The following is a 25817-nucleotide window of genomic DNA, read 5'->3' on the forward strand; positions in this document are numbered from 1 at the left end:
AGGAAGATGGAACAAATCTTGAAACTTCGGTGATCCGAATTCCTATCATGATGCCTACAGGATTGTTGAGATGCTATTTTTGAAGACAATATACTTTTCATTTGTGTTTCCTAGGTCTCAGTGTGTGTTGAATGCGCATTCCTGAAGAGAATTGGACTACAGTATGAAGTTTACCCTATGAGTACGAAGGTAGTTAGACTTAGATTTAGCCTGCACCGCATATCAAGTCTCATTTACTCTCCAAACTTTTTTTCTTCAACAACAACAATCATCCCCACCACATCACCATCTGCAATACAATATGTTTTATGGCGCTTACCACTTCTTCTATTGGAGTGACCGTTGTTGCAGCTCTGCATCCTGCGACAGTGATTGGACATATTCCCACTGCAGATTCCCTGATTCAGTCTCGTGCGACTCATCCAGCCCTTGAAACACGGAGACTCCTGTTTGATGGATGTTCCCTCTCACTTCCCTCACTATCTCCGCAACCCTTGCACAATCCAGCTTGGATCACCAATAATGGATCAGTATCAATTGACAAGTATCGAACTTTGCTCTTTTCCTTCCGCCGTTAGGTTGTCTTCTATCTTTCTTCAGTTCGTCCGATGCTTGAGAGTAGATCTCACACCCAAATTTTTCTTTCCATTCATGCAACATCTATAGACTAGAATATACCCATTTCTTTTATCCGAGTCTGCGACTCATTGCGTGTTTGATATTCATTAATTTTATTTACCTGCGAGGCAGAGGACACGTCGCGGAGCAGCAACGATGGCGATAGCGACAGCGACGGTTGCTGAGCTGGTCAGCCAGATGCAGGCCAATCTCGATGCGATCAATTACCACCTGGCACGGATATCGGATACGAAAGCACACGACGATGAGATTGAACGACTCGAGAGCGAACGAGAGAAACGAGCAGAATTGCTGAATCTACAATGGGAGAAGGAAGCAAGGGGGTTGGAGGAGAAGAAGAGACAGGCTGCATTGCCTGCTGCTGAGCAGCGTAGACGAGCATATGAAAAGGTCGTGGCTAGGAGGGCACAAGAAGCGGAAGAATTAGCTGCTGCGAGAAAACGAGAGGACGAGGAAATTGCCGCTCGGAGGAAAAGTGAGGATGATGACAGACAGGCCAAGATCCAACAACATGAGGAGGAGCTGAAAGCAAATGCAGAAAGAGAAGAAGAGGAGATCAAGATCCTTTTTGCTGCAGAAGAAGAAAGGAGGAGGGCAGATGCAATCGAGCGTGAGAACAGCCTCTACGATGATTTCGATGTGCAGATGGAACAATTGGAGGAGGAGATGGAGAAGAAGGTCGAGGAAAGCCAGAAAGAATTAGCAGAGCTGGAACAGAAGCGCCAGGTATTTGATCTCTGGAGATTAACGTGTGTTGCAGATGCTAACAATTGGTGCAGGCTATCAGTGCTATGATCGATGCGAAGATGCGAGCTCCACGACCAGCATCCTTCCGAAGGGGCTCGAAGCGATTTTCTGGAACACCACTCGCAGCTGATGTTGCGGACATGTTAGCATCAGGAAGACCTCCAATGCAACGCAAATCTACATTGTCAAGGATCAATGAGCCCAGTTCGCAGAGTCAGTCATTAGAACGAGGAGTGCCAGTACAAGCGCATGTCGATACCCTTAATGCCCTGACCAAATACGTCTACGATGGACCAAAGCACAGCAGACTGCCTACATGGGCTGATCAAGCCTCATTACCAATTGTGCGTGGTTCTCATGGCGTCATGAACTTCCGTGGCGAGGGTGCGGAAATGGCAGTGGTCGAATCTCCCAGAGTAAGACAATCATCATCAATATCCACGGAAGCGAAGAAAAACCCTTTCAAAATCGACGTAATAAAGCATGCTCTCCTCCCAACCTGGGCTGATCAATCGAAGCTCAAACTCGTTGCTGGAGATTGGGGCACATTGGTATTCCGAGAAGGCGGCGCAGACATGGATGTCATCCTGACGCCGAAGTCCGAAGATGTGGACGGAGTTTTTGAACCTGCATACGGACATCCTTTCAACATCACGAATCTCGGCGACATAGAGGATGTCTCTCATCTTTCGAGCCACTCACGTACATGGAAGCCTGTTTCTCGCCAACTGGCTGCCCCCGAACCGGTGTTGCAAACTCAGCAGCACAGCTTCCCGAAATTCGACACAATGACAATGTTCGAAGCTGGTGCTGCGACTCTTTTAGCAGCGGAAGTTTTCAAGCCAGATGAAGAAGAAGGGATGGACGCACCAATCCGACCCCGAGCAACATCTCGCGCCATCCCACCCGAGAAAGTCTGGTTCGCAGCTCCAAAGCCCGTTCAACGCGGTCATCCACACAACAACACGCGATCAAAGCCATCTCCAGAACTCACAACCCACATGCCTAGCCAAGGCAAACCACCTCGTGGACTCGGAGCCGCGACGATGAATCATGGGACTGAACGATCTGTTCCTGTAGCCAAGGCATTAGTTGCTTCCTCCGAAATTGTCGAGGTTGTAGGTGAGAAATACGATGTTCGTCATCCTGCTTTGGAGGAGCTTGTGCAAGCGACCCATTCGAGAAACGACGTATACTGGGCAGCGGATCAGGCTCAGCTCAAGCCCATGAGTGGCAGCCATGGAACACTGTCTTTTGATCAGCGAGGTGCAGTGCTAGTTGCGCAGCGGGAGAATCTGTATTGGGCGAACCAAGCGAACTTAGATATTGTACGAGGGAGTCACGCTATGTTGAAATTTTCTGGGAATGAAGCATCGACGAAAGTAATGAGGCCAGACCCTTATTGGAGAGATCAAGCAACTCTTTCGATCGTGAGAGGAGATCATGGAAAACTTCACTTCTCGGAGAATGACGCTATTCTCAAGGTTGTGAGACCTAATCCTTATTGGAGAGATCAGGCAACTCTTCAGAATGTGATGGGAACACATGGAATGCTGGTATTTGGCGATGAAGTCTCTGTGAAAGTGGTTGGGCCAGATCCTTATTGGGTAGACCAAGCGACTCTCTCGACTGTCAAAGGAGACTACGGAAGATTGTTCTTCAGCGAAGACGGAGCAATTCTCAGGATAGTAAGACCGGATCCTTATTGGGCTGATCAATCGACCCTTACTGTTGTGAGAGGTGATTACGGTCGATTAATGTTCAGCAGCAACGGAGCAGCTCTGAAGGCCATTCGATCAAACCCATATTGGGTCGATCAATCAGCCCTCAAGATCGTCACAGGACAACATGCTCGTCTCTCCTTCTCTTCCGATCACACAGCTACACTGCGTCCCGTTCGACCAGACCCATACTGGGTCAATCAATCATCCCTTCCCATCGTGAGAGGTGACTATGGCCGCCTAGTATTCAGCGACGACGGAGCATCTCTGCAATCCGTCAAATCCAATCCTTATTGGATCAACCAAGCCTCTCTCTTAACGCTAACAGGCCAACACGGGCGATTACACTTCACGCAATCTGGAGCTATCACGAAATCAGTCACCCCTAAGATCTACTGGGAAGCTCAACTGGCTCTTGCTGTAAATCGAGGAAGTCGTCGAACGTCAGCAGCCCTTACTTCGGGGGGAATTAAGGCAAAGAACGTGTATTGGGCCGACCAGAGCACACTCGCAACGGTCAGGGGAAAGCACGGAAAACTAGCCTTTAGCGGAGAGGCTTCTATCGTTGAAGTTGTGAGCAAAGATCTGTATTGGGTCGACCAGGCTTCTCTTTCTCGTGTCCGAGGATCGCACGGCAAGCTCGCTTTCAACGCCGAGGGAGCTTCGCTTGAGGCTGTTACCGTGAACCCGTACTGGAGCCACGACCAAGCAACCCTCCCCACAGTCAATGGAACGCACGGAACTCTGCACTTCAAAGAAAACTCTGCTTCCCTAGTAGTCCTTCGCGTTAACCCCTACTGGATTGACCAGAGCTCTTTATCACTAGTCCGAGGATCTCACGGAAAACTCTCCTTCAACGCAGAAGGCTCTTCACTTGTACCTGTGAGAGCGACTCCTTACTGGGCTCAAGACCAAGGGACGCTTTCGTCGGTAAAAGGTAGTCATGCCAGTCTTTCTTTCCGTGGGAATGATGCACACCTATTGGCCGTGAGGGCGGATTCATTTTGGAGTGCGGACCAGAGCCAACTTTCCGAGGTAAGAGGTATGAACGGACGGCTAGCTTTTGATTTGAATAGTGCGGCGCTTCAGGTTATGAGGCAAGATCCGTTCTGGGGTGCGGATCAGATCAAACTTCCTCAAGTCAGAGGTATGAACGGAAGACTGGCTTTCGATTCGAATGGCGCATCTCTTGAACCAGTTCGTCCAGATCCATTCTGGAGCGCGGATCAATGTCAGCTTCCAGAAGTTACGGGAATTCACGCTCGACTAATTTTCGACTCCAATGGCGCCTCTTTGAAGGTCGTGCGCCCAGATCCGTATTGGGCTGAAAATCAAGCTGGCCTTTCGGCTGTGAGAGGAACAAATGGGCGGTTGGCGTTTAGTTCGAATGGTGCTTCGCTGGAAATCGTTCGACGAGATCCCTATTGGACTGCTGACCAAGGACGGCTGAGTGTGGTGAAGGGTACTCTTGGGCAGTTGAAGTTTGAGTCGAGCGGTGCCTCTCTCATCATGAAAAGACCGGATCCGTACTGGACTGCAAATCAACAAAGTTTGGATGTGGTGAACGGGTCACATGCTCAACTGACTTTTGGACCCAGCGGAGCTGCCCTCACACCGAAACGGCCAGACCCATACTGGACAGCTGATCAGCGGAGGTTGGATGTGGTGTACGGCACTCATGGACAATTCAGCTTCGGATCGAGCGGTGCTTCTCTGATGGTTAAGAGACCAGATCCCTATTGGACCGCTGACCAGGGCAAACTTTCTGTAATCCGTGGCTCTCATGGGCGTTTGAGTTTCGGGTCGAATGGTGCCACAATGGTGATATCAAGGCCAAACCCATACTGGCTAGCAGATCAGAAGATGTTGCACGAAGTGAATGGCGTTCACGGTATGCTTTCTTTCCAGAACAAGGGAGCCTCATTGCAAGTTGCCATGCAGAGTCGACCGTACTGGACGGCAAATCAGGCAGATTTAGCTTCGATCCAGGGATCTCATGGTGCGATGAAATTCGACCCGAGTGGTGCTTCCACAGTTGCAATTCGAGCTGCTGCGGAACGCGTAGACCACATCGGTGAAGTGTCACTAGCTCATGCCATCTCACATCTCAAAGACGAATCAAGTATCAACCAAGAGCCATGGATACCAGAACAACCTTCCCTTCCTGTCCAATATGCACCACCAAATCCTCCAACCTACTGGACCGATCAATCTCAGCTCGGAACCATGCAAGGAAGTCACGGCATGCTGGTCTTCCACCAAGAAGGCGCTGTCACCATCCCTCACCAAATCGATCACAATGGTTTCGCCAGTCCGCTCGAGACTGGAGATTTCTTTGGAGACTCTGATCACTCAGATTATGATGATTTCCGCTCAAGCCCAAGAAATAGTTTTCAAAAACCCAGAGACACTTCTGTCCCTCCGCCAGCTCCTGTTTCACGAAGGTCATTCGGACCAGGAGCTTTCGCTTCGCTTCTGAATAGAGTCAAAGACAATGTCCCAATCGTCACGAATCTGGTCGGCAACGGAAGCTACTCGTCTCTGAGCAATTCTCTCGAAAATGTCGAGGACTCTTCACCAGTGACACCAACTGACGACGAACATCCCAGTCCCATCCACTCCACACGGCAAGCCGTCGCTGAACCACTCATCCACCAATCTTCATGGCATGATCACACCCATGAAGTCGAAGTTGACTTCGGAGCTTTCGAATCACATCATCAAGAGTTAAATAAAGCTGCTTCGCCATTACCAACACAAACCGAATTCGATCCATATAATTACCAAGCGCCGATACCTGCTCCAACTAGATCAGTGACAGGGAGTTGGGAGAAGAGACAGAGCAGGGAGATAAGACCTAGTGGGATACCAAGTCCAATCAGGAGTATGAGTGGAAGCAGGAGAGAGACCCTTATCTCAAGAACCCGAGCTGTATTCGAGCATCCGAATTAGAACTCAATGTATATATACCTAATGTACCATCAAATATTCACACACACCTAATCTCGAACCCCTTGATCTCCACCGCCCTCCCCTCTCCCATACTCCTCTTCACAGCCTCACAAACAACCAGCGCCCTCAACCCCTCCTCCCCACTACACCCCGGCTCCTCCGCCCCCCTCACCACATTCACAAAATGCCCCAACTGCTCATCAAACGGGACTTTCTCCCTCTCAACCCGCACCTCCTCCCTCTCCATCCCCTCCCACCAATCACCCCTCCAAACCCTCAGATCCGGCACACTCAAACTTCCCCCCGTGCCAAAAATCCGATAAAATCCTCCTACCTCGCTCCCCTCTACCTGCCCAATAAGAGGATTCTCACCAGTCCCCATCTCGAAATTCCACGGACTAGGCGTCGCATCACTCAATATAAACGTCCCTACCACTCCACTCTCGAACTTAAGCAAGATAGCAGCACCTTCCTCGGCTTCGAAGCCTCGCGTCTTGGGGGTTGGGAGAGCCGTTACCCATGTTATGGGCCCGAGCAGGAATTGCAGGAGGTCGATTTCATGGATTAAGTTTATTAGGACGACGCCCCCGGATGCGGAGGATTGCCGCCAGGACCCGGGACCGGTGAAGTAAGAGGGCGTTTTGAGGAGGGACCACGTTCCTTGGATGGCGGTTATGGTTCCTAGCTGTTTGTCGTCTAAGCATTTCTTTGTTGCTATTAAATAAGGGTTGAAGCGGCGATGATGGCTTATTAGGATTTTTATATCCTTTTCTTTGGCGGAGTCGATTAATTTCTTGCCGTCGGAGATGGTGGTCGAGATCGGTTTCTCGACGAGGAGGGGGATGGAGGCAGAGATTAGTTCGAGGGCGAGGGAGACGTGGGTTGAGTTCGGTGTGCAGATTATGGCTGCGTCGGCCTTCTGGGGGGAGGAGGAGAGGAAGGAGGGGATGGAGGGGTAGTGTGTTGTGGTTAGGGTGGCGGCGAGGGAGATGGTGGCAGGGGAAGGGTCGATTAAAGCGAGGAGGGTGGTGAATGGGTTTTTGAGGATGGATTCAGCGTGTCGGGGGCCGATGAGGCCTGCGCCTATGAGGATTATGTTGAGAGGGGGAGAAGTTGTGGTCGAGCGCGAGGTAGAGTCTATCATTGTGATGTCCTTAAGGAACGATGATGGGATATGAAAATGGAAACGACGACAAGCGAAGAAATATAGTCTTGTATCATCTCAATAATGAGGCGAACAATCTGTCTCGTCATTGACAAGTTGTGTCAAAGTCATCTGCTTAAGATGAAGTCTGGAGAATAAAGTGGATAAACGTTTACCCCAATATCTGCTAAGCATTTAGCACTCCCCACACTTGACTCTTGCATGGCCCGAGTCAGCCACATTCTTCAACGTTCTCAGTCTTTACACCTAATATTATTCACACCATGCCATCCACATTCACATTCGCGTATAACTGCAGTTTCGCGGAAGCTCGTACGAAAAGTAGCGGGGCATCTCTACCCCACTTGGTGGAAAAGGTACTCCGCGATTTCCGCCCCCAAATAGGTCCACTGAAATGCTCTTGGAGGCCATTGAAGTGTACCTGTGTGCCTTAACTGTAGTTCGCGAGGGACATTAAAGGTGCATATAGTCAATCATGGGTTTCATGTTTCAGTATCGCTTTATGAACACCATTTCGAATTAAAGCTGCATAGATCTCCTCGCATTTCGCGCGACTCGCGCTACTTGCGCAAATTGCGCTATCCGCGCTCGCATCGATGGAGATTCATAGAAATATTTTTCCTACCTAAAGCTCCTGAACTCCTTAGACATATTATTCTTCAATATAGATGACCACTGCGACTTTCGTATCCACGAAGAAAGGACTCGAACAATGAGGAGTGACGATTAATTAATCACTTCAAAAATGATAGAAAGCAATACACCAATCGACTCAAAGCGGAATTCAAAATCTATTTTCAATCATGATATATCGACTCGGCTGTCAGGCCTTAGCCAAGCTTGTTCAGTGTGATAAGTATTGAGTTATAAATATAACTCTTCTAACAAACATTTGGTCCCGACTCCATAAGCTTCACCACCTCCTCCGCAAGCACATCATGTATCGGATACGTTGGATGCAAAGCATTCAACCAGAAATACTCGTTCACCGGAATTCCACACTCTGGAAGAAAATAATCTGTAGTTGGTGTTCCCCTTCGATTCATCAGCTCATCCCTTCGTCAAGACCAGCCAGAAGAACTTACATAGCATAACTCGGGCAAAATTCCGTCGTATTCTTAATCCCACGCAACTGTTCAAACCTCTTAGGCTCGTCCAATGCCTCATTGAACAACCTATGAACATCATAAACGAAAACATTGGCATCCGCGAACTCCGCTTTCAAGGACGCAGCTACGCGGTTAATGCGTCGATTATACATCTTAGCATCAGACCCATATTTCTCAATAGCTTCCTTCGAAACCCAAGGAGGTTGCCAAATCCGTTCCAAAGGAGGGACATTCAGTAGTAGAAAGTTCCTGGCTCCGGCTCCATAGAGAGAAGATAAAAGTTTGAGGTGCATGCTCTCGAGCTTTTTGTCGATGAGAGCCAGGTCATCGCCTGTTTTGTCGTTCATTATTATCACATCATTGATGCCAACAAACATCATGAACAGAGTATCGTTTCGTTTCCATGGCGTCCAGTATGCTTCTGCATATGCTGGCATCCAGCGAGCGTAGATCTGTTCCGTTACCGGGATGGGAAATGCGTTTGTGATGTGATTGTTGAGTGTTGTGCCTGAGACGGCTAAGTTGAAGGTTTGCAGGAAGGAGGCGTTGTACTTGGTGGTCAGATAACCTATCCAGTTTGTTGCGTTGGAGGAGGTGATGCCCGGGAAAGGAGGATTACCGAGGGGCTCGTTGGGTGATGGTTGAGCGTCGGTGTAATTGAAACTTGTGCTGGTCCAGGAATCTCCAAATGCGAATGTGTACTTGATGTAAGGCCAGCCTTTCCAGTATGGACTTGCGGAGCAATATCCTGGGTTTGATCTTGAATGAGGGCAGTTGCCAAATACTGTAGTCTGGCTCAGATTGACGCCGAGGAAAGATATGGCTAAGATGGAAAGGAGGATCAATATCTTCGATGACCACCGATGCCGTGAAAGAAAATTCAGTTCTTTGCTCGAGTGAGTTATGACTCCATTGTCGAGGAAAGGTGAGTCAACATTCCTGTCTTCAGTGTCCATTCGCTGGTCATCCGTTGCAGCAAATTGACCACCGACCTCACTTTTCACTGTTCCGTAATCCATTCGCCCAGATTCTGAGATCAAAGTACGGCATTCCTCGCTCCTGCCATGCTTGGAATGTCTTTGGGTCTGGTCTTGGCTGTCCATAATGTCCTCCGTCGTTGCATGCACGTGCTTTACCCTATTTTCGACTCCCCATAAGAAAACAAGTGATCCCAGAACAGTGAACGATGTCCGAGATCGTGGGTAGTTTCTAGCGATATAGGAGAAACGTTGGAAGTATTTGATATCTTCATTACGATGAAGCTGAATGCTGTCCAGATTATTTGTGACAGAGGAAGTTTCAGAAACAATTGACTTTAGTAGTTTTATTCGTGATATTACAATAAAATTGAAAAGAATTAAATTATTAAAATTTAAAATATTGTTTTATTATTACGTAATTATTATATTTTAAATAAATAATTTTATAAAGCAATTAAAAAAATTTTTTTAAAAAGAATATAAATTTAATTATAAAATTATCGATAATCACGCGTCTCTGGGCGCGTGGAAACAGCACGAGACGAACGACACAAAGTACAATCAACCCACAGCGAAATGGTCAATGTACGCAAATAGGGCGAGGACCACATCAACAAATCCCTCAAGCAAATTGATTCAAACACTTGGCTCATTGGTGGTCTCGTGCTCCATCGATGTCCCTATCCTTCAGATACGGCCACCTGGAACGACGACAGTGATAATTCAAGCTACACACTGACGAACGCACCTATCCCCCTTCTCGTCGCAAGTACATCGCCCGACAGCCCCTACATCAAGCTGGTCCATGAGGCTGGAATCAATACGTACGCACTAATCTGTGAATAATAGACAAAGAACTAAAAGAGTGGAAGAGTGTTGAGGACAGATAAGCTGGCTCCTCAAACACTAACTGAAACAATCACGTGATCCAAACTTATTCAACCTAGAACCGTAATATTAATTAATATATTAATTATTGAAAAAAAAATTTACGTTAATTTTTTACTTTATTTTCATATTATAAAAAGTTAATTTTTCGATATTCGCTCGTTATTTATAATTTGCACTACGTTTTTAAAATCTGTTGAAAAAAACGAATCGTCGATTTCTGAGCTAATATGCTGGCCGCGTGTACGCAGAATCGTTAGTCGATTGGCCGGTGTTTTAGCATGCTTTTGAAGGGTATGTTGGGTTAGACGCGACTTAAGAATAACGGATGTTATTTTCAAGGCAATTGGTGAGGTCCAAAGGTGCGACGGGTTAAAGAGCGAGGAAGTATTGTGTGGTTTCTCGAACTCGGCACGCCGTCCGCCACTAGAGTGCTGTTGAGATGATATGCTGCTCGGCACGATGTAAAAGTTGAGTAAGTATTGCAGGAAAGTTATCTATTGAATTTACTACTGCAGCTGCCTTATTACTTCCAGCCAAGTGATACAATCGGAAAGGCCACGTAAAAGTGAAACCTTTCAAGTCGTCACGTGATCTACGGATAGCCGACGCGTTGTAAAACGTCTGATTTCCTCCCAACTGCGACTATAGCCTCCCGGGGGAAAAAGATGCGATTCATGAATTCAGAAATCTTCCAACTTATACACACCATATGAAGGCTCCTCGTATGGACGGGCACTAGCAAGTTTGTCAGACCACCGCCAAAAAGTGATTAGCACCTACTAAAGGTGGCTCAAAGTTGGAAAACAAGAAGTAATGATACGAACTTACGTCTTCAGCGCGGCGACCGCCTCCCTAGCAATATTTTCGCCAAAGCATATCACTTCCACCCTGGCCTCCTCCGTGTGTTCCAGTTTGCCCACGCTTCCAATGTGTGGATTCGCTGTATCTCCAGGGTGGAACTGCCCGTTACCCAGAACGGTCCAGCAGCATTCGGTGTATTTTCCCCCAGGATAGCGACCTGCGCCAGCAGCGAAGATAGCGGCCTTGCAAGTTTCGAGAGCGGGTACGGGCGCGAAGAAGACGAGCCTAAACTTCGCTGCAGCAGCAGAAGCAACGGTTGCCATTTCGGAGATCTGGTGTGGTACTTCGGACGTTGGACGTCGGATGTTGGACGTTACTCGTTGGACGTTACTCGTGTCAGATCAAACAATTGTAAAAAAAAAAGAAAAGTTCTAGCACTTTCCACGCTAGCAGGGGCTACTAACCAATAATAATAAAGCGCCCTAGCGCTGCTTTGGCGCACATTGAGCTGGGAACAATTAGGGCAAGAGGCAGGCACAGAAGCAGGCACAGCTGCTATTAGAAGAGCTATGAATAAGAGGGGATACCACATTTGCAAAGCTTGCAGACGGCCATATGTTTCAGAAGATGATGCACCCAAGAGGCTGCAGTGGGCTGAAGATATGAAGGAGAAATACCCAGAGAAGGAGGATTGGCACAATGTCAGGTTCTCTGATGAATGCCATGTAAGCTTCGGCCCTGAGGGAATGGTGCATGTCATTAGGACTTCTAAACAGAGAGGACTCTCTGACTGCATTCAAGAAGTGAGGAAAGAGAAGGATGATGATCAGCAATATAGAGTGCATTGGTGGGTAGCCATTGGGTACGACTTCAAGTCTAGGATTCAATTCTATGATGTGCCTTCAAATTCAAATAGTAAGATGACCCATAGAGTTTACATTGATCAGATCTTGGAGCCTGTTGTCAAGCCTTGGTTGGATGCAGGCCATGACTTTGTGCTAGAATAGGATGGGGATTCAGGGCATCGGTATAATAAGAATGGTACTGCAAATGTGGTCACAGAATGGAAGCAAAACCATGGGCTGAAGACTTATAAAAACTGTGCACATTCCCCTGACCTCTCTCCAGTAGAGAACTCATGGCAGCCAGTCAAGCATCACACCAGATCTCAAGCTCATTGGGATATTGACACTCTTAAAGAGCTAGTTTGGAGGGGTGGGAGAGAGTGAGCCAGAAGACCATTAATAAGTAGGTAGACGAGATGCCAGAACGCCTGGAAGCTGTGAAATTAGCTGGAGGACATAGAACAGGCTATTAGATTAATATTTTATGTGTTTCAAGCTTATAATTGTGGTGCAATTGATGCTGAAAAGCTGGTGTTTAATGAGGTGGAAAAACTTTTAATTTTGGTGTGTCGCTTATTTTGGATAGTTGGGGCATGCGTGAAGCAAAATAAGTGAGGTTTATATTTCACTGTGTCGTTTTGTAAAATCGATAACCCGGACCATGAACATTCCCCCGGTGGCGACAACCTTTGGGTGTGAGCGCCTTGCTTAATCGGGCCGAATTTTCCTATTTCAGTAAGGTAAAGTAGTTAAAAACGCTGGACTATGTTAGGATTAACTTTTAACTCTTAATTTAAACTCTACAAGTTAATATCTAATCTAATAATTATATTATATTAAATTAAATTATAAAATTAATACAATATCATCAACTTTATTAACTTCTCTTAACTTCTAACCCTTTTATCCCTTTTCTTAAACTCGGTTTTTATTAAATTTTTACTTTTAAACTCATAATTCTTTCCCCCAACATTTAAATGCTTTGCCCCTCTCGATACACGTCAACAGTTGACTTGCCATAGTCGGGATCCAGAAGCCCGGCCCCGTCGGAGAACTTCATTAGGCCCCGGAGACCGTATATCTGATCTCTTGGATCTGTACTAGAGAAGTTGGATGCGAGATACAGCATGAACAGCCAATTCTTGGGTTGTCTGATACGCTCTGTTGTCATGATAGCTGCCCACCAGCAGTGCGCGCCCGTGAAGCCGAAACTTTTGGAGAATGCAGTTTCCATAATGATATAGCCAGCAACCAAAGCAACTCGGCCCCATTCAATCATCGCATGACCACAGTGAAGCAATCGTGCTTTATTGGCATTTATTTCTTGAACAGCCCATACTCGAGTAAAATAAGAATGGGAATAGAACCAGACCAGGGCTTTCCACATGGCCTCAGTGCTGAATTCGCACGCATTTGGCAGAGGGAGAGAGTCGCGATTCTTGAACACAACTTCCTGGTAAACATCACTGATGGAGCTCAGGTCTGACACTGAAATGCCAACCTTATGGCATAAAAAGTCCGAGATTGTCCGAATCGAGTGGATGGCGAATTGGGCATATTGTTCCTCTGAATCTGGTCCAAGCCATATGAGGACAGCTTTTGCGCTTTGGTAAATCCTGAGCATCTGACTGACTTGACTGCTACGTTCAGGAATGTCTGATTGGTTTGTACTAAGAAGTTGTTAGACCTAAGACAGCCAAGATAGGCAGAAGATGTTTGACGTTATATAGACAACTGGAGTTAACCATTTCTTACCAGATAGCATCTGCCCACAAAATCCTTGACCGATCTTGAAGCCGGAGATGGGTGAGTCCCGTATGAAGATTTCGGGTCACCTCCAGTCCTCTTCCATGGCAAGTGATCGATTCTTTAGCATTTGGATCACCCCAAGCATAAGATATAGCTTCATATTCCAGTGGATTGGACCAGTCCACAGTGTGTAACAAACATGATATTTGATCGCCTTCTTGCCCAGGTAGAAGCTCTAAAACCCTGAAGGAGGTCTGAGTAGGCAGGTTGTCATACTGATAAAGTTCCGAAAGCCGTGCCATTTACGCTCCAGGGGGGCTATTGGTGGTCGATTTGTTCCGTATTCACCATTGCTCAGCACGTATCGTCGTCGCGTTCCGCGATAACGGTGATACTCCAGCGTTTAGATGGCCGCATGACATGTGCGACGTGATCAGTGCTCACCTACAAAAAAACCAATCGCCACACTTCATGGGTAGGTGGAAAGGGAATTCGACATGACACAATGAATCAAATGACCACTATACCTATCAATACCCTGACCTCAAGTATAGTACTACTGTACGAAGTACACTCACGGCTTTAGAGGGTTCGTCGGGCCACTTCGGTATCAACTTCCTCTCTAGCATCACCAAACCCGTCAGATTTCAGCATCATGTCCAGTACACTCACGTCCGGAGCGGTGGGTGAATCTCTTGATGCAACAAGTCTGTCAAAACACGCAGTAATTGTTGACCATTATCGCGACAACACTTCTACCGCCAAAGACGGACAAGATGCCAACCATGCCCCAAGAGACGGGCCCGCCACGGAAGATCATCCCAACGACACTTCTACTGCGATTGATGGACACGATGCCAATCATTCCCTAGGAGATCCCTCCAACCATGGGCCCACCCCGGGATGCCGACCCCCTTTGACACAAGAAGTTACGGACTTCTGCGCTGCTGTCTTGTTTTGCAAACAATTCCTTGATATGGAGAGGACCCAAGGCAGCCGCAGCCGCAGCCAAGAAAGCCGTGTATGGTCAATACGAAATGCCGTTTATGGAGAGTGTCCATGTCCATCGTCCAGACAGACGTGAAGGCACGGGTCCCACTTCTCGCGTAGCAGCCAGAAGAGGATTAGAGCAACGGTCGGAATTGGAGCCAGCGCCTCGATTGAATTACAAAATAGACTCTAAAGAAGTGGTAGCATCGAGCCAATCTAACCAAGTGCCATTGTCATTCTCTTAGCCCACCTGGTCTGCTTCTTAAAATCCTTCCTCTCCTCACCAGTCATTTGCTTCAGTCCCTCCTCTCGGAGTCCAGCAAACATCTCGAGGGCTTCTTTATACGTCTCATTCGAGGTCCACCCATCACGGGCAACAAAACCTTCTAATCCATCCCAGAAATCGGCCTGCTCGTTCCATCCCTCGCCGTCTCGCATATGATTCTGTATATCTTCCTCGGTAAAATGGATAGGGCAAGGAACATCAAACCCCATTTCATCCCAATGCCTATGTGTTCTTCGTTAGTTGATTTCGTGGAATAGAGAGCAAGGTAGGACAAACCTTTCTAATCTGATAAGACACTGCCTGAAGGGTAAAATATCTCCTTCCCAAGTATCCTCAGCGAATTCGATCGTCTGTCTTCTTGTCGTCCCATGAGGGACATCATTGACTTCGACAAGCAACGGATTCTGTTTCTTGGTTTCTGTCTTATATAGATATTGCACAAGAGATCTCTCAACCTGGTTTGCGACCGGATCTTTTTTGCTCTTTTCCATGTCCTTGTAGTCCCCAGGAAGTCTCAACATCACTTCGCCAGTGTAATTGACAAGCTTCGGATAGCGGTATTGAAGGAACAGAGGGCCAGCCCATGTAGATTGCCAATCAATGAGGCTGGTAATTCGGTCATCTTTCACAAAGAAATTTGGGGTATGCATATCCCAATGCCAAAGAGTGGAGCGAGTCATCCTCTCATCTTTTGGGAAAATGTAAGGAGAGATGCCTAGGTATTTCTTGTAAAGTGCGACGTGAACGTCAGGAGAATTCTGAGCATCCGATTTGTGGAATATGTCTGTTGGCGGTTCCCGAACCGTATGTTGACTCAACCACTTGATTTGGTTATTGGCTAGAGCTTTAAGATAATCATGAGCAGTTTTCTCTACAAACAATTAGCTCATGATTTTGATCATGAATGATAACTCCTTGGAGGCTTACAAGGGCCTCGTTCAATTGACATTGATGCTCGCTCCTTTCTCCAAAACACATGCTCTACCACTGGACCAATTGTGAATCGCTCTTCTACCTCATTTTTCAATTCTACAGAAACATCACTAGAAAGCTCTGCTTTTTCACATCCAGGGAACGAATCTTTTGCAAAGTAAATGTTGCCATACCTAACAAGGTCAGTAAAATTCCTAGAGGGTTGTCTATGGGAACTAACCAGGTGAAGGACACCGAGAGTAGCTTCTTCTCAATAGCTACCAGGTCTTCGATGACTTTATCTTTCGACTGAAGTTCCATATCTTCCCATATATCTGCTAGCGGTATTCCAGGGGCCTCTTCCATTACAATATATTCTGCTTGAACGGGATTATCTGTCACCGCACTCCAGGCGTGGATCTTAGGAACCGGTATATTGAGAATAGTTCTGGCCTAAGGGAGCAAGATATTGGCTCTCATTTCTCCGATTAAGATTCAGGGGTAGCTCACAAATTCCATAGTTGCAACCTCAGAAGCGGTGGTCTTAAATGCTGGACCAGCATTGGGACATGGTATGCGTGCAATAGCAACAGAACCATTGTCCATTATCAGCTTGAAGACCTTGTTGTATCCACCTTCGGCCAGCTTGATCATTGAGACACAAGACTTCGCACCAATGCTCTCGGCTGTAATGCGCTTAAGTTCTTTAACATTGAACTTCATATATCTCTCACGAAGCTTCTTCTCTTCATTCCATAGCCACCTCCCACTAGTATAGCGGAAGAATTGTTCATATTGCTGTGGTTTCGAATCTGTGGACATCTTTCGAGACAATTTGGACCGGAAGAAGCGTTGCATCTTGGTAGGGAGTTAAGGTTAGACACTCGATGTGCGGGTAGTATGGGCGCAGAGAATGGTCGGCGAATATTTCCTCTAGAATAGAGGATTGTTTCGAGGTAGATGAGAGCTCAAGCTGTAAGGAATATGCGTCTGTCGTGGTGAATTGGGCCCATTTCCCGCAGCCGTAGGACGCCTGCAGAGATGCGGCGAGTGCTTATACTGTAACACAACAAATGTGCATCTGCATGAGATGTTATCGACTACGATCTCTGGAATAAGATGGTGGGACCCGCTCATAAATGTCGTTCTTGCAGCCAACAAGCAGGAGCGAATTTGAATTCTTTGTGGAGCGTGGGGCCGCTAGAAGTTGAAGACGGAGAGAAACAATGAATTGGCCAAAACAAGCGTCAATAATGATCTAGAGTTTGCAACTTAGATATATCTTTTGACACGCTTTCCGCACACATTGTAAGGAACAATAAGCATATATCTCTCCAAGAAATTCAAGGGATAACAACATAGGCCTCACGGTTCGACACTCACACTTCAATGTCTATACTTGTACGATGCATTATCAAGGCGTGTTTTACCAGTCTTGCTCAATATTTTGTAATAATTTCCAGTGAAGGTCGCGTTCAAGACTCGAATATGCCTATGTATAGAGATGATCCGGACCTGCCAAGTAGAAATTAGCATAATATCATTGTCGAGTACGTATTGCAACTAACAGTTAGTCGTAGAAGAGCTGGCTGCCATTCGCATTCTATATCCTCCTTCACCGGTCACTGGAGGCGTATTCTCAAAGTCTTTTTAAACGGCCGTTGTTTCGCCAGGCAATATCAGCAACAAGGTAACAAGCAACGAGTGGTTTCTCGAAGTTGACATGTAAGTAAAAGTGGGTCCGGTCACATGTCACGCTAAAACACGTCAATATTGACTTGCTCATCGCAATAATATATCCTCACCCCACCACAACCATCAACGCCAATCCGTCCTCAAACCCAGTCCCAAAGATGGCATACACACAATCGCAATCCCTCTCCTCCCTCACCGCATCTGTCACCTCCCTCCGTAGCTCCCTCACCCTCCTCGACTCCTCAATCTCCATCCTCGACTCCGGAATCTCAGACTTTCCGCGCTTGAAGAAAGTCTTATCCAGCACACGCGTATTTTCCCTTCCCGCCCTTCCCCTCCCTCATCTCATTGACATTCGAACAGCATTTCGAACTAACCCCCTCCACAACCCTAACAACCGCGCAAGCCTCCCTGGCCTCCGAACTTGCGCCCGCTATCACCACCTTACTATCGCGCGCCGAACAATACGTCGCGAAGCTAGAACGGAAACAAGGGAACTTGATCGCACGGAGCGAGCTATTAGCTGGACGGTTAGAGGGCGATGGCGGGTTACGGAAGAAGAGGAGTCTGGAGAAGATGCTTGCGAAGAAGAGTGGAGGAAAGGGGGTGAATGAGGAGAGGGTGGCGAGGTTGAAGGCGTTGAGGAGCAAGAAGGAGAGGTTGGGGTATGCAGTTGAGAGGTTGCAGCTGCAGAGTCAGCAGAGGCAGAGGCAGTTGAGGATGAGTGTTGCTGCTACTTGAGATTGCGAAGTGGGGTTTGATGATTTGATTAATGTTGGATGGGAATTGAGTAAAAATCCGAGGCCTAAAAGGAGGGTACGGACAACAGTGGCTGTTTGAAGGATATGAACTCACGAGATCGCTTTTGGGAGAAGGGTGGTTGATGGAGCATGCCAGGAATTTCGGAATGATCATTGAGACAAAACGAGAGGCCTGGACTTGTATGATCAGACGAGAGGGAAATATCAGAGGAGTAGGCTGTGATGTGTAGCACGCATTGTGAGGAACACAATGCAAATGGGTATCAATCTATTCATCTATACCCAACCATGCAAATGAATCAAACTGCCAAATATGCGATCAATATACATCCTGCAAACTTCAGACCTTCAACTCCATCCCGGAACTGTCACCTCTCACGACTGCTTCTGGCCTCACATCCTCATCCTTCCCCAACATCAACTCCTCCAATCCCGTGCCATCAAAATCTTCAAAACCTTTGAATCCTTCCTCAACCACCCACTTCCTCGCAGCATCACCCTTATGCAATACTTTACATGCCTTCCCAACAACCAACAGTCCTGGAGGTCTACTACCCTCTTCCTCGATAGCCGCTGCAACAAACTCCAACGTCGTCCTAATAACCCTCTGATCTGGACAACTAGCCCTTTCAATCACCGCACAAGGCGTCTCCTTCGGCCACAACCTCCTACTCTCATCCAGCAACCCATCCTCACTCAGCACCTTTGCATCTTCTGAATCATGCGTAGTAAGATCAGCCACTAATCCCGAAATCCGATGCAGAGCCATCAAAAACACAACCGTCTGCGTCCCCACATACGCTGGGGGCACAGTGGGTCTCCCCTTCCTGCCCGTCCCCGTACAGATCAGAACTTGATCACTGACACCCCTCTGCGTAGCTGGAATGCCCACGAATAGAGGTGCGCTCAACGCACTCGTTATGCCTGGTAGAACAGTAACTACATCCCCAAATCCTTCTTTGCGGAAGAATTCAAACTCTTCGCCTCCACGTCCGTAGATATAGGGATCACCTTGCTTGAGCCTCAACACTGTTTTCCCAGCTTTAAGACCAGCGAGTGCGAGGGATAGAAGCTCCTCTTGGGCCTTCTCTGCGTTTCCCGGGAATTTGCGGGCGATGTGGATCGGTGTGCGGCGGGGAATCAGGTCCAAGACGCCGGAGGGGACGAGTTTGTCAGCTAAGATGAGGTCGGAGCTTAGGATTGCTTTGTGGGTTGCTCTTGTAAGGAGATCTGGATGACCTGGTCCGCTGCCTGCTAAGATAATTCTGCCTTTCTTCTCAGTTCTCTTTTCCAGTTGTTGAGTTTCCAGGGTCGATGTATAGGATCTTAGGACTGATTCGACATCGGAGTCTGTTATGTTTGCCAGTCTTCGTAAAGGCCAGTATTCGCAGATCTGAGAGAGCCATCTCATGCGCCTGTTCTTCGCAGCGTCGAGGTCGGCTTCTGTGATCAGGCGATTGAAGGTCGATGTTTGGTCGACGGAATCTTCCTCCTCGAGATCTCCTGCCAATGCCATGTGTGACAAGTGGTCCTCTTCTTGTATCTTTCTGCGAATAGTGCCTAGTCTCTCGCAAGCTGGACCGAGATTGGGAGGAAGTGAAGAAGCGATTTCGCGTCGGATTCGAGAGGAAAGTTTGCAGCCTTTACCATTAGTCGTGACCCCAATTTGCAGAGGACCGGAGGTATGTGTTGAGACGAGACTGAATGTGCAGAGCGAGGGAGCATCTGCGACGTTGACTGGTATGCGATTCCGTCTGCAGAGGTTGGAGATATGCGCGCCTGAAGAAAATCAGTTTCTGCAGAGTCAAAGTGAAGGGTGGAAGTACTCATTGGGTCTCGAGGACCAAGAGTGACGAAGACGGTATCGACGACACAATTGATCTCTTCTCTACCGAGTCGTAGAACGTCTTCGTCTTCGAATGACTTCTTCAACCATTTTACTTCGCCATTGTCTATCCTCTTCTGCAGAGCATAATGCAGTTCCGAGGTCTCTGGTGCGATGAGAAGCGGTTTTGCCCCAACTTCGAGAGACTTTGCACATCGTGCTGCTGCCAATGGATTCGAACCAATGATTAAGTGGATATGGTTCGTCGAATCGATCGATGTGAGAAGAGAAACAGCGCCCATTGTTGTGTCTACTTCAAGGCCGACGATATATTCTTTCGCTGGAGGACCTCGAAGGAGGGGCAAATCGAGTTCTTTTGCGCCAAAGTTCAGAGATGGCAATTGAATCAGGAAATATTGATAACGAAGAAGAAGATATATTAACAAGAGATTATACACCCAAGTATCAATCCGGAATATGGTTCACCCACTCCCTCATTGTCGAAGAAAAAGTATCGTCGCGGTCCATGGAGAAGTTGCTCTCAACAGCGAGTTTCGTCCGATAACAAATTATTTTTCCAGGCCAATGACATCTTATCGGCCCAATCACGTACAGCCCATTAGAACACTAAGCAACGCTAAATTGACCCCGCGGAAAATGATCTCAAGCCAACCGGAAGTGTTACATAAACATTCACTACACAAGACCTTTTCCGGTATTGAGACAAGTGACCTTGAAAATGGATTTGCTGCTGACTTGGAATTCTCTTTTAATAAGCTTCACTTGCTTCATGTCCAAGATGGACTGTATTTTTCACTACAGCATCCAACTGAACTTGCCCAAGTCAGGTAAATTCAGTGGCTCTGTGTGCAGCATGCTCTTCATCGTTCGGTAATTGGACTTTCTCAGCAGTGGCTGAGTGCGAAATACTTGACAGCATGACTAGAGTATTTGATGTTCTGATTGGTAAACCTGTTTCAAGCGGTAATCAGCCAATACTTAGAAGACTGCCTTGCTGTTGCAACAAAAAGACTCATACTCATACTCATAATTGCGACTCATAATCCCAATTTTCTAGACACAATTTAAACCTTAGCTTAAACAGCATTGTACTTCGTTGCTGCTTCTTATTCTCTCGATTGAGCTTTTGGATCTTTCAAACGCCTTCGCCTTGCTGGAATGATGAATTATCATATCGTCTTAGTTTATTTCAAGTATATAAGCACCTATCTACAAACCTCATTTGGCTCGTTCCTGCTCCCTGGAAGAGCCTGGGATGAAATATTCTAGCAAAGAACTGCAAAAAATTAATTGTTGCCTCGTACAGAACAAAGTTCCAATGTCACTATTTGGTACTACTTAGTATATGAGATCTATATTGATTGGACTGAATGTTGCTATTGCAACACCATTCAGCCAGGCTCTGAAGCTGAAAGCTGAGAAACGCCGTGGCATAAACGAGAAGCGAATGGTTTCACACCACGACCACTCCCATGATCGCGCCTGCCTTTGTGTCACCATTCACAACTTTTGGCACCCAATGAAGCGTCTCACATTGGCACGCCTTGCATCAGGTTGCAGTTGTCAGCTGACAGCGTGTCTCATATTTTCACGTGGACTCACACCATGATATCTTCTGATCTCTCATCGTAAATCCACTTCCTAGATTTCTTCCCAAACATACTCTAGCAAAAACTTAGCAAAAAACTCAAATCTCTTGCGATGGCGCAACCTCTCACACGCTCCGAGACCGATGCAGCTATAGCCAACCATGGACCAATGCTTCAGCTCCACCCTGACGAGCAATACGTCAACTGCTCAATCGAATGGATGCTCTCGCACAGCACTCTGATTGACACCAAAGATAAAACCAAGAACATCGTTCATCCTCGGCCAGACCAACTTCCCCAAGGACCAAAGCAAGGCACCCAATATTATCTCGAGGTAGAAGACTCAGCCAAGCCGGGCAACTTTTCCACAGCGAAGGCATACGTAAATGCTTTCTGGCAAAAAGGCTTGACTTACACTGATCTGCAATTCTGGTTCTTCAGCGCCTACAATGGTCATGGAACAGCACTATTTGGCAGCCTCGTTGAAGACAAAGTGGACCATCAAGCTGATATCAACCTCGCTCCACTAGGCGAACACTGGGCTGACTGGGAATACGCTGCTATCCGAATCGACAACGCAAGCAAGGAAATGATCGGTATCATGCTCTCCGAACATGGTAAGAACATTTTCTTCGACAAGGCTGCTGTTGCAAAACAGTTCAAGATGGTAAATGGAGAACACCCTGTCGTATATTCGTCCTTGAACGGGCATGCAAACTTTCCAGGCGTTGGAACCAACTTCTCTGAACATCACCAGGTCCTGGGCAAGCCTGCAGGTCTGGACTTCAATATCGTCAATGCTACTGCTGATGGGGGTTTGCAATTCGACTGCTCGACCAGATATCAAGTCGTTGCTGCGGACTGGTTGACAGGAACTCCTGGCGCATATGATATTCCTGCTTGGGTCGGATATCCCTATCGCTGGGGTCCGGAAGGCACTACCATCCATATGAAATTGACTACACTGTCCGAGTTCATCAAGGCTGCCTTGAGACCGAAAGACTTCTTTGAAGTGTTGGTTTTGGATGATCCGATAACGCTTTTGGCGTCAGAGTTGTTGCATGTTTTTGTGAAGGCAGATATTAATGGTGCCGCAGCGCCAGCGACGCAAGCTCCATGGACTGGGCATTATTCTTGAAAGGCTGTGCTTGAAATCGTTCGTTGCCTTTCAATGCCGTTTGCTGTGGAGGATTGAATTCGTCTTGAGTTGTTAACGAAATCTTTTTGGCTGAGCAGTCGACTTCCATGAGGCTTATATTATGGAAGGTGGGACAATGGGACTATGAGTATCATTTTCCTAACACTGGGCTAGCGAGAACGGCACGAGGTAGTTAGTGGTAGGTAGTTGAGGCGAAGTTGAAAAGGGGTCAGTCTTATTGGCTGTTTTCTTGCCAAGGGTCAGCATCCAGTCGGCCCGTGGCTATCGCAAATCGTATCGTCACTCGGACTGCTCTTATGTCCGGCGTTCAATTCTTGTCATCCGATCGTGATTTTCCTCCTCAATAGAATGAAATGTTGATCCTGTGAATTTCTGTACACTGAAGCATTTCGGTTCGGTACGTAGTCCATCTTCGGCACAGAAAAAGGAAGTGTTCAACTGTTTCTCTCGCTTCCCCACAAACGCACTGATCTAATGGTGCAGCTTTAATAAGGAATAGATACGAGTTTAATCTCGCTATTCCTGTCTTTAGCTAGGCAAGCACACTCGCTTCTTTTGGTGTGAGCTGGTCGTATAGCTTTCGAGTATATTTACTTGGTAATGCTATGTCGACTTGCTTGGACAGTTTTCTAACCTTCTCCGGTAGACATTTGGTAGGACCTCGTTCGGCGCGTGCCACATTAAGCGTCGTCAATCGTGCTCTGGGGAATAGTATTTATAGCTGTGTGCATTGTCGTGTGGCTTCTTTGGTTTTCTCTTTGGCACAAGTCCAGAGTTCCTCGTCTTCGTCCGTAGGTAGCTATATTACCGTGATTGTTGTTGCATTTTCTCTTGAGCTTGTTGATGGATTCGTAAATGCTGCAAATATGCTCCTGGCCAGACTGTTAGCGTGGGTTCCTCAGCGTGAGCACGGCTGCTTTGTTGCTCGTCAGTAGCGTAATACTATGGTATTTACGCCGCGGTAGCTGCTGGAGGTCGTGGGCCATTGCTGTTAGTTCCGCTACGTACGGGTTCTGCTCTATTCTTGGGCCTAGAGTAGAGGAAAGGGTTTCAACTGTGGGATTCTCTCCGACTCGCTTGCGTGTCTTGAGTGCTGCACCCAGTCCAACCACGCCATTTAGTGCTGAGCTGCTTACGGCAATATACGCTGCTCGATTTGAGTCCGGTTGCCCCGTTACTCCTTGTTCGTGATGGTTTGCACTCTCTTCTCCCACGGCGGCAGAGTGAACGGATAGATAGTTTCCATTTCCTCCATCGCAATATCCTTGAGTTTTTCCGCCATCTGATACAGAGGCGAATGGTGTTGTTTCCTGAATTTCGGCATCCGAGATGTGTTCCTGCGGGGTGGATTAGTGTCGGGCAGGGCGTGGATGTCTGTCCACGTCTTGATGGCTCTCCTCTAGAGTTCTATCTTCCACTGTAGGAATAGTCGCCTCCGCCTCTGCCACGCTTGCCACCGTCATAAATCTTCCCCCACCGGAATGTCTGCTCTTTCCAATCCTATGTCTCACGTGAGCAACGCCGCTCTTTCTCAAGCTCGGCTCAAGCTAAACTTACCCTCGGCTTAAGTTTGCTTAAATTTATTTACTTTCGATTACGCGACACGATACAATTAAAAATAATGTGAATACGATAAAGTCGGCTAGCTAAGCGAGGTCGACGATTCGAATTAAATAATTGAATTAAAAATTAAATAATATTACGTAATTTAAAATTAAATAATAACTCGTTTTTTATTACGTTTTATTATATAAAGAATTCTAAGCCTACGGTTTTAGCGCTATATTGCCGCCTGACACCGCTTTCCGCGCAGATAATAACATTTAGCGCTTGTACTTTCTCTATATTTATTAAATCGCACTTGGTTTCCGTCAAAAGCGTAGAGAAGTTCTTGATTCTAAGCTTTACACTCGGCTCATATCTTGGCACTATCACTTGCGACTAGTTATCTTTTACGACCTAGGCAATTACAAAACTAACCTAAAGCGACAATAAAAATCGGAAATATAGTCGACAAAGCTCCAGTGCCACCTACATCCATAAATCGTGTGCTCAAAGTCAATCAAAATACGCCAGCAACTCAATGGAATCGTCGAATGCTAAAGACACTCTCCCTTACTCTAGAGAATAATCTTAAGGCCAATCTACTTTTAATCTTGCCTAGCGTCTATTCCAAAACTCTAGCAAGACTGCGAGAACGCAGTGAAGACTATCCCGCTCTAAGAATCAACGGGTCACTAACCTACTTCCTTTGCTATAAAACCCAAGCTACCAAACAAAACCTACCAGCCAAACTTTCCTCGACGAGACACCCGCTCACTCCTCCAAGAGTCCTACACCGCCATCATCCTTTCACCTCTCTCGGATAATGTTAAAAAGCTTTTAACAAAAGACAATAATTTCTCGCGCGCTATTGTAGAACTTCTCGGTCGAAGCGAAGTCCTCTTCCAATATCCCCATAGGTTCTTTACAATAATCTTACGAGCTAGCGAAGCTATCGCTATCAAAATTGTCCAAAATATCAATAATATCACCGAGTATACCTCGATGTAGTATTTCCGGGATCAAAAATCTAGTATATTTACCCCAAAGCTACATAGTTTAATCAAGATAAGCAAATTTTACTTAATCTTCATAACTTTTATATTTGGCCTTGATCTCGAGGAGGCATGGCCTCAATTAAAAGACTATTAGAAACGGGATATAAGTGGCCAGCTTGACGTTATATTCTCGGACTTAAGGTCTCTTCCCTTCCCCAAAAACTAGTCGCTCGGCGAAGTCCAAGGAAAGGGTTGCAAAGATGCGAGGCAGAACATCCGTATCAGCTCTAAGCCGATCATGACTCCCAAGGATTTCGAAGATTTTATCTTCTCCAACCCTAACTCAAGAAGTCCCGTCTACCTTGAGTTCCCAAGAAACTTCTACTCGTCAGATCAGCCAACGCCAGACTATGTTTTCACCTATAGCAATATTCGGCTAG

General features: G+C 46.9%; 11 protein-coding genes across 11 annotated transcripts; 5 read left to right on the forward strand and 6 right to left on the reverse strand.

Annotated features, from left to right (window-relative positions):
• The first annotated feature begins 173 nt into the window (after window positions 1-173).
• LY89DRAFT_152094 (uncharacterized protein) lies at window positions 174-708 on the forward strand. The gene has a single exon (XM_018205408.1). It carries the CDS (start codon window positions 309-311, stop codon window positions 576-578), a length of 270 nt encoding a protein of 89 aa, XP_018068388.1. The 5' UTR covers window positions 174-308; the 3' UTR covers window positions 579-708.
• A 66-nt stretch (window positions 709-774) lies between these two features.
• LY89DRAFT_672296 (uncharacterized protein) lies at window positions 775-5749 on the forward strand (the record flags this gene model as incomplete). Its single annotated transcript, XM_018213280.1, has 3 exons — window positions 775-1365; window positions 1419-5624; window positions 5717-5749. The coding sequence occupies 3 exons, from the start codon at window positions 775-777 to the stop codon at window positions 5747-5749; spliced, it is 4830 nt and encodes a 1609-aa protein (XP_018068389.1).
• Window positions 5750-5841: 92 nt separating this feature from the next.
• Window positions 5842-7357, reverse strand: LY89DRAFT_152107 (oxidoreductase). Its single transcript, XM_018205409.1, has one exon. The coding sequence runs from the start codon at window positions 7201-7203 to the stop codon at window positions 6097-6099; it is 1107 nt and encodes a 368-aa protein (XP_018068390.1). The 5' UTR covers window positions 7204-7357; the 3' UTR covers window positions 5842-6096.
• A 748-nt stretch (window positions 7358-8105) lies between these two features.
• Window positions 8106-9289, reverse strand: LY89DRAFT_590729 (uncharacterized protein; the record flags this gene model as incomplete). The annotated part of the gene is made up of 2 exons (XM_018209609.1): window positions 8106-8259; window positions 8310-9289. The coding sequence occupies 2 exons, from the start codon at window positions 9287-9289 to the stop codon at window positions 8106-8108; spliced, it is 1134 nt and encodes a 377-aa protein (XP_018068391.1).
• Window positions 9290-10686: 1397 nt separating this feature from the next.
• Window positions 10687-11392, reverse strand: LY89DRAFT_687312 (structural toxin protein RtxA). The gene is made up of 2 exons (XM_018215469.1): window positions 11033-11392; window positions 10687-10939 (listed from the first exon to the last, which is right to left on the reverse strand). Exons 1-2 carry the CDS (start codon window positions 11326-11328, stop codon window positions 10885-10887), a joined length of 351 nt encoding a protein of 116 aa, XP_018068392.1. The 5' UTR covers window positions 11329-11392; the 3' UTR covers window positions 10687-10884.
• Window positions 11393-11451: 59 nt separating this feature from the next.
• LY89DRAFT_152121 (uncharacterized protein) lies at window positions 11452-12347 on the forward strand. Its single transcript, XM_018205410.1, has one exon. It carries the CDS (start codon window positions 11575-11577, stop codon window positions 12010-12012), a length of 438 nt encoding a protein of 145 aa, XP_018068393.1. The 5' UTR covers window positions 11452-11574; the 3' UTR covers window positions 12013-12347.
• A 387-nt stretch (window positions 12348-12734) lies between these two features.
• On the reverse strand, window positions 12735-14097 carry LY89DRAFT_753490 (uncharacterized protein). The gene is made up of 2 exons (XM_018221278.1): window positions 13606-14097; window positions 12735-13520 (listed from the first exon to the last, which is right to left on the reverse strand). The coding sequence occupies exons 1-2, from the start codon at window positions 13899-13901 to the stop codon at window positions 12824-12826; spliced, it is 993 nt and encodes a 330-aa protein (XP_018068394.1). The 5' UTR covers window positions 13902-14097; the 3' UTR covers window positions 12735-12823.
• A 647-nt stretch (window positions 14098-14744) lies between these two features.
• Window positions 14745-16609, reverse strand: LY89DRAFT_753492 (uncharacterized protein; the record flags this gene model as incomplete). The annotated part of the gene is made up of 5 exons (XM_018221279.1): window positions 14745-15097; window positions 15152-15746; window positions 15788-15981; window positions 16029-16240; window positions 16298-16609. 5 exons carry the CDS (start codon window positions 16607-16609, stop codon window positions 14806-14808), a joined length of 1605 nt encoding a protein of 534 aa, XP_018068395.1. The 3' UTR covers window positions 14745-14805.
• Window positions 16610-17673: 1064 nt separating this feature from the next.
• Window positions 17674-18214, forward strand: LY89DRAFT_538449 (uncharacterized protein; the record flags this gene model as incomplete). The annotated part of the gene is made up of 2 exons (XM_018208129.1): window positions 17674-17793; window positions 17846-18214. Coding segments are annotated over 2 exons (489 nt in total), but the record flags the coding sequence as incomplete, so codon positions are not given.
• A 315-nt stretch (window positions 18215-18529) lies between these two features.
• Window positions 18530-20603, reverse strand: LY89DRAFT_784846 (uroporphyrin-III C-methyltransferase). Its single transcript, XM_018222827.1, has 2 exons — window positions 20070-20603; window positions 18530-20022 (listed from the first exon to the last, which is right to left on the reverse strand). Exons 1-2 carry the CDS (start codon window positions 20368-20370, stop codon window positions 18584-18586), a joined length of 1740 nt encoding a protein of 579 aa, XP_018068397.1. The 5' UTR covers window positions 20371-20603; the 3' UTR covers window positions 18530-18583.
• Window positions 20604-21725: 1122 nt separating this feature from the next.
• Window positions 21726-23204, forward strand: LY89DRAFT_687318 (uncharacterized protein). Its single transcript, XM_018215470.1, has one exon. It carries the CDS (start codon window positions 21791-21793, stop codon window positions 22814-22816), a length of 1026 nt encoding a protein of 341 aa, XP_018068398.1. The 5' UTR covers window positions 21726-21790; the 3' UTR covers window positions 22817-23204.
• The last annotated feature ends 2613 nt before the right edge of the window (window positions 23205-25817 follow it).

This window comes from Mollisia scopiformis (genome assembly GCF_001500285.1).
Source record: "Mollisia scopiformis unplaced genomic scaffold LY89scaffold_18, whole genome shotgun sequence".
Classification (NCBI taxonomy): domain Eukaryota; kingdom Fungi; phylum Ascomycota; class Leotiomycetes; order Helotiales; family Mollisiaceae; genus Mollisia; species Mollisia scopiformis.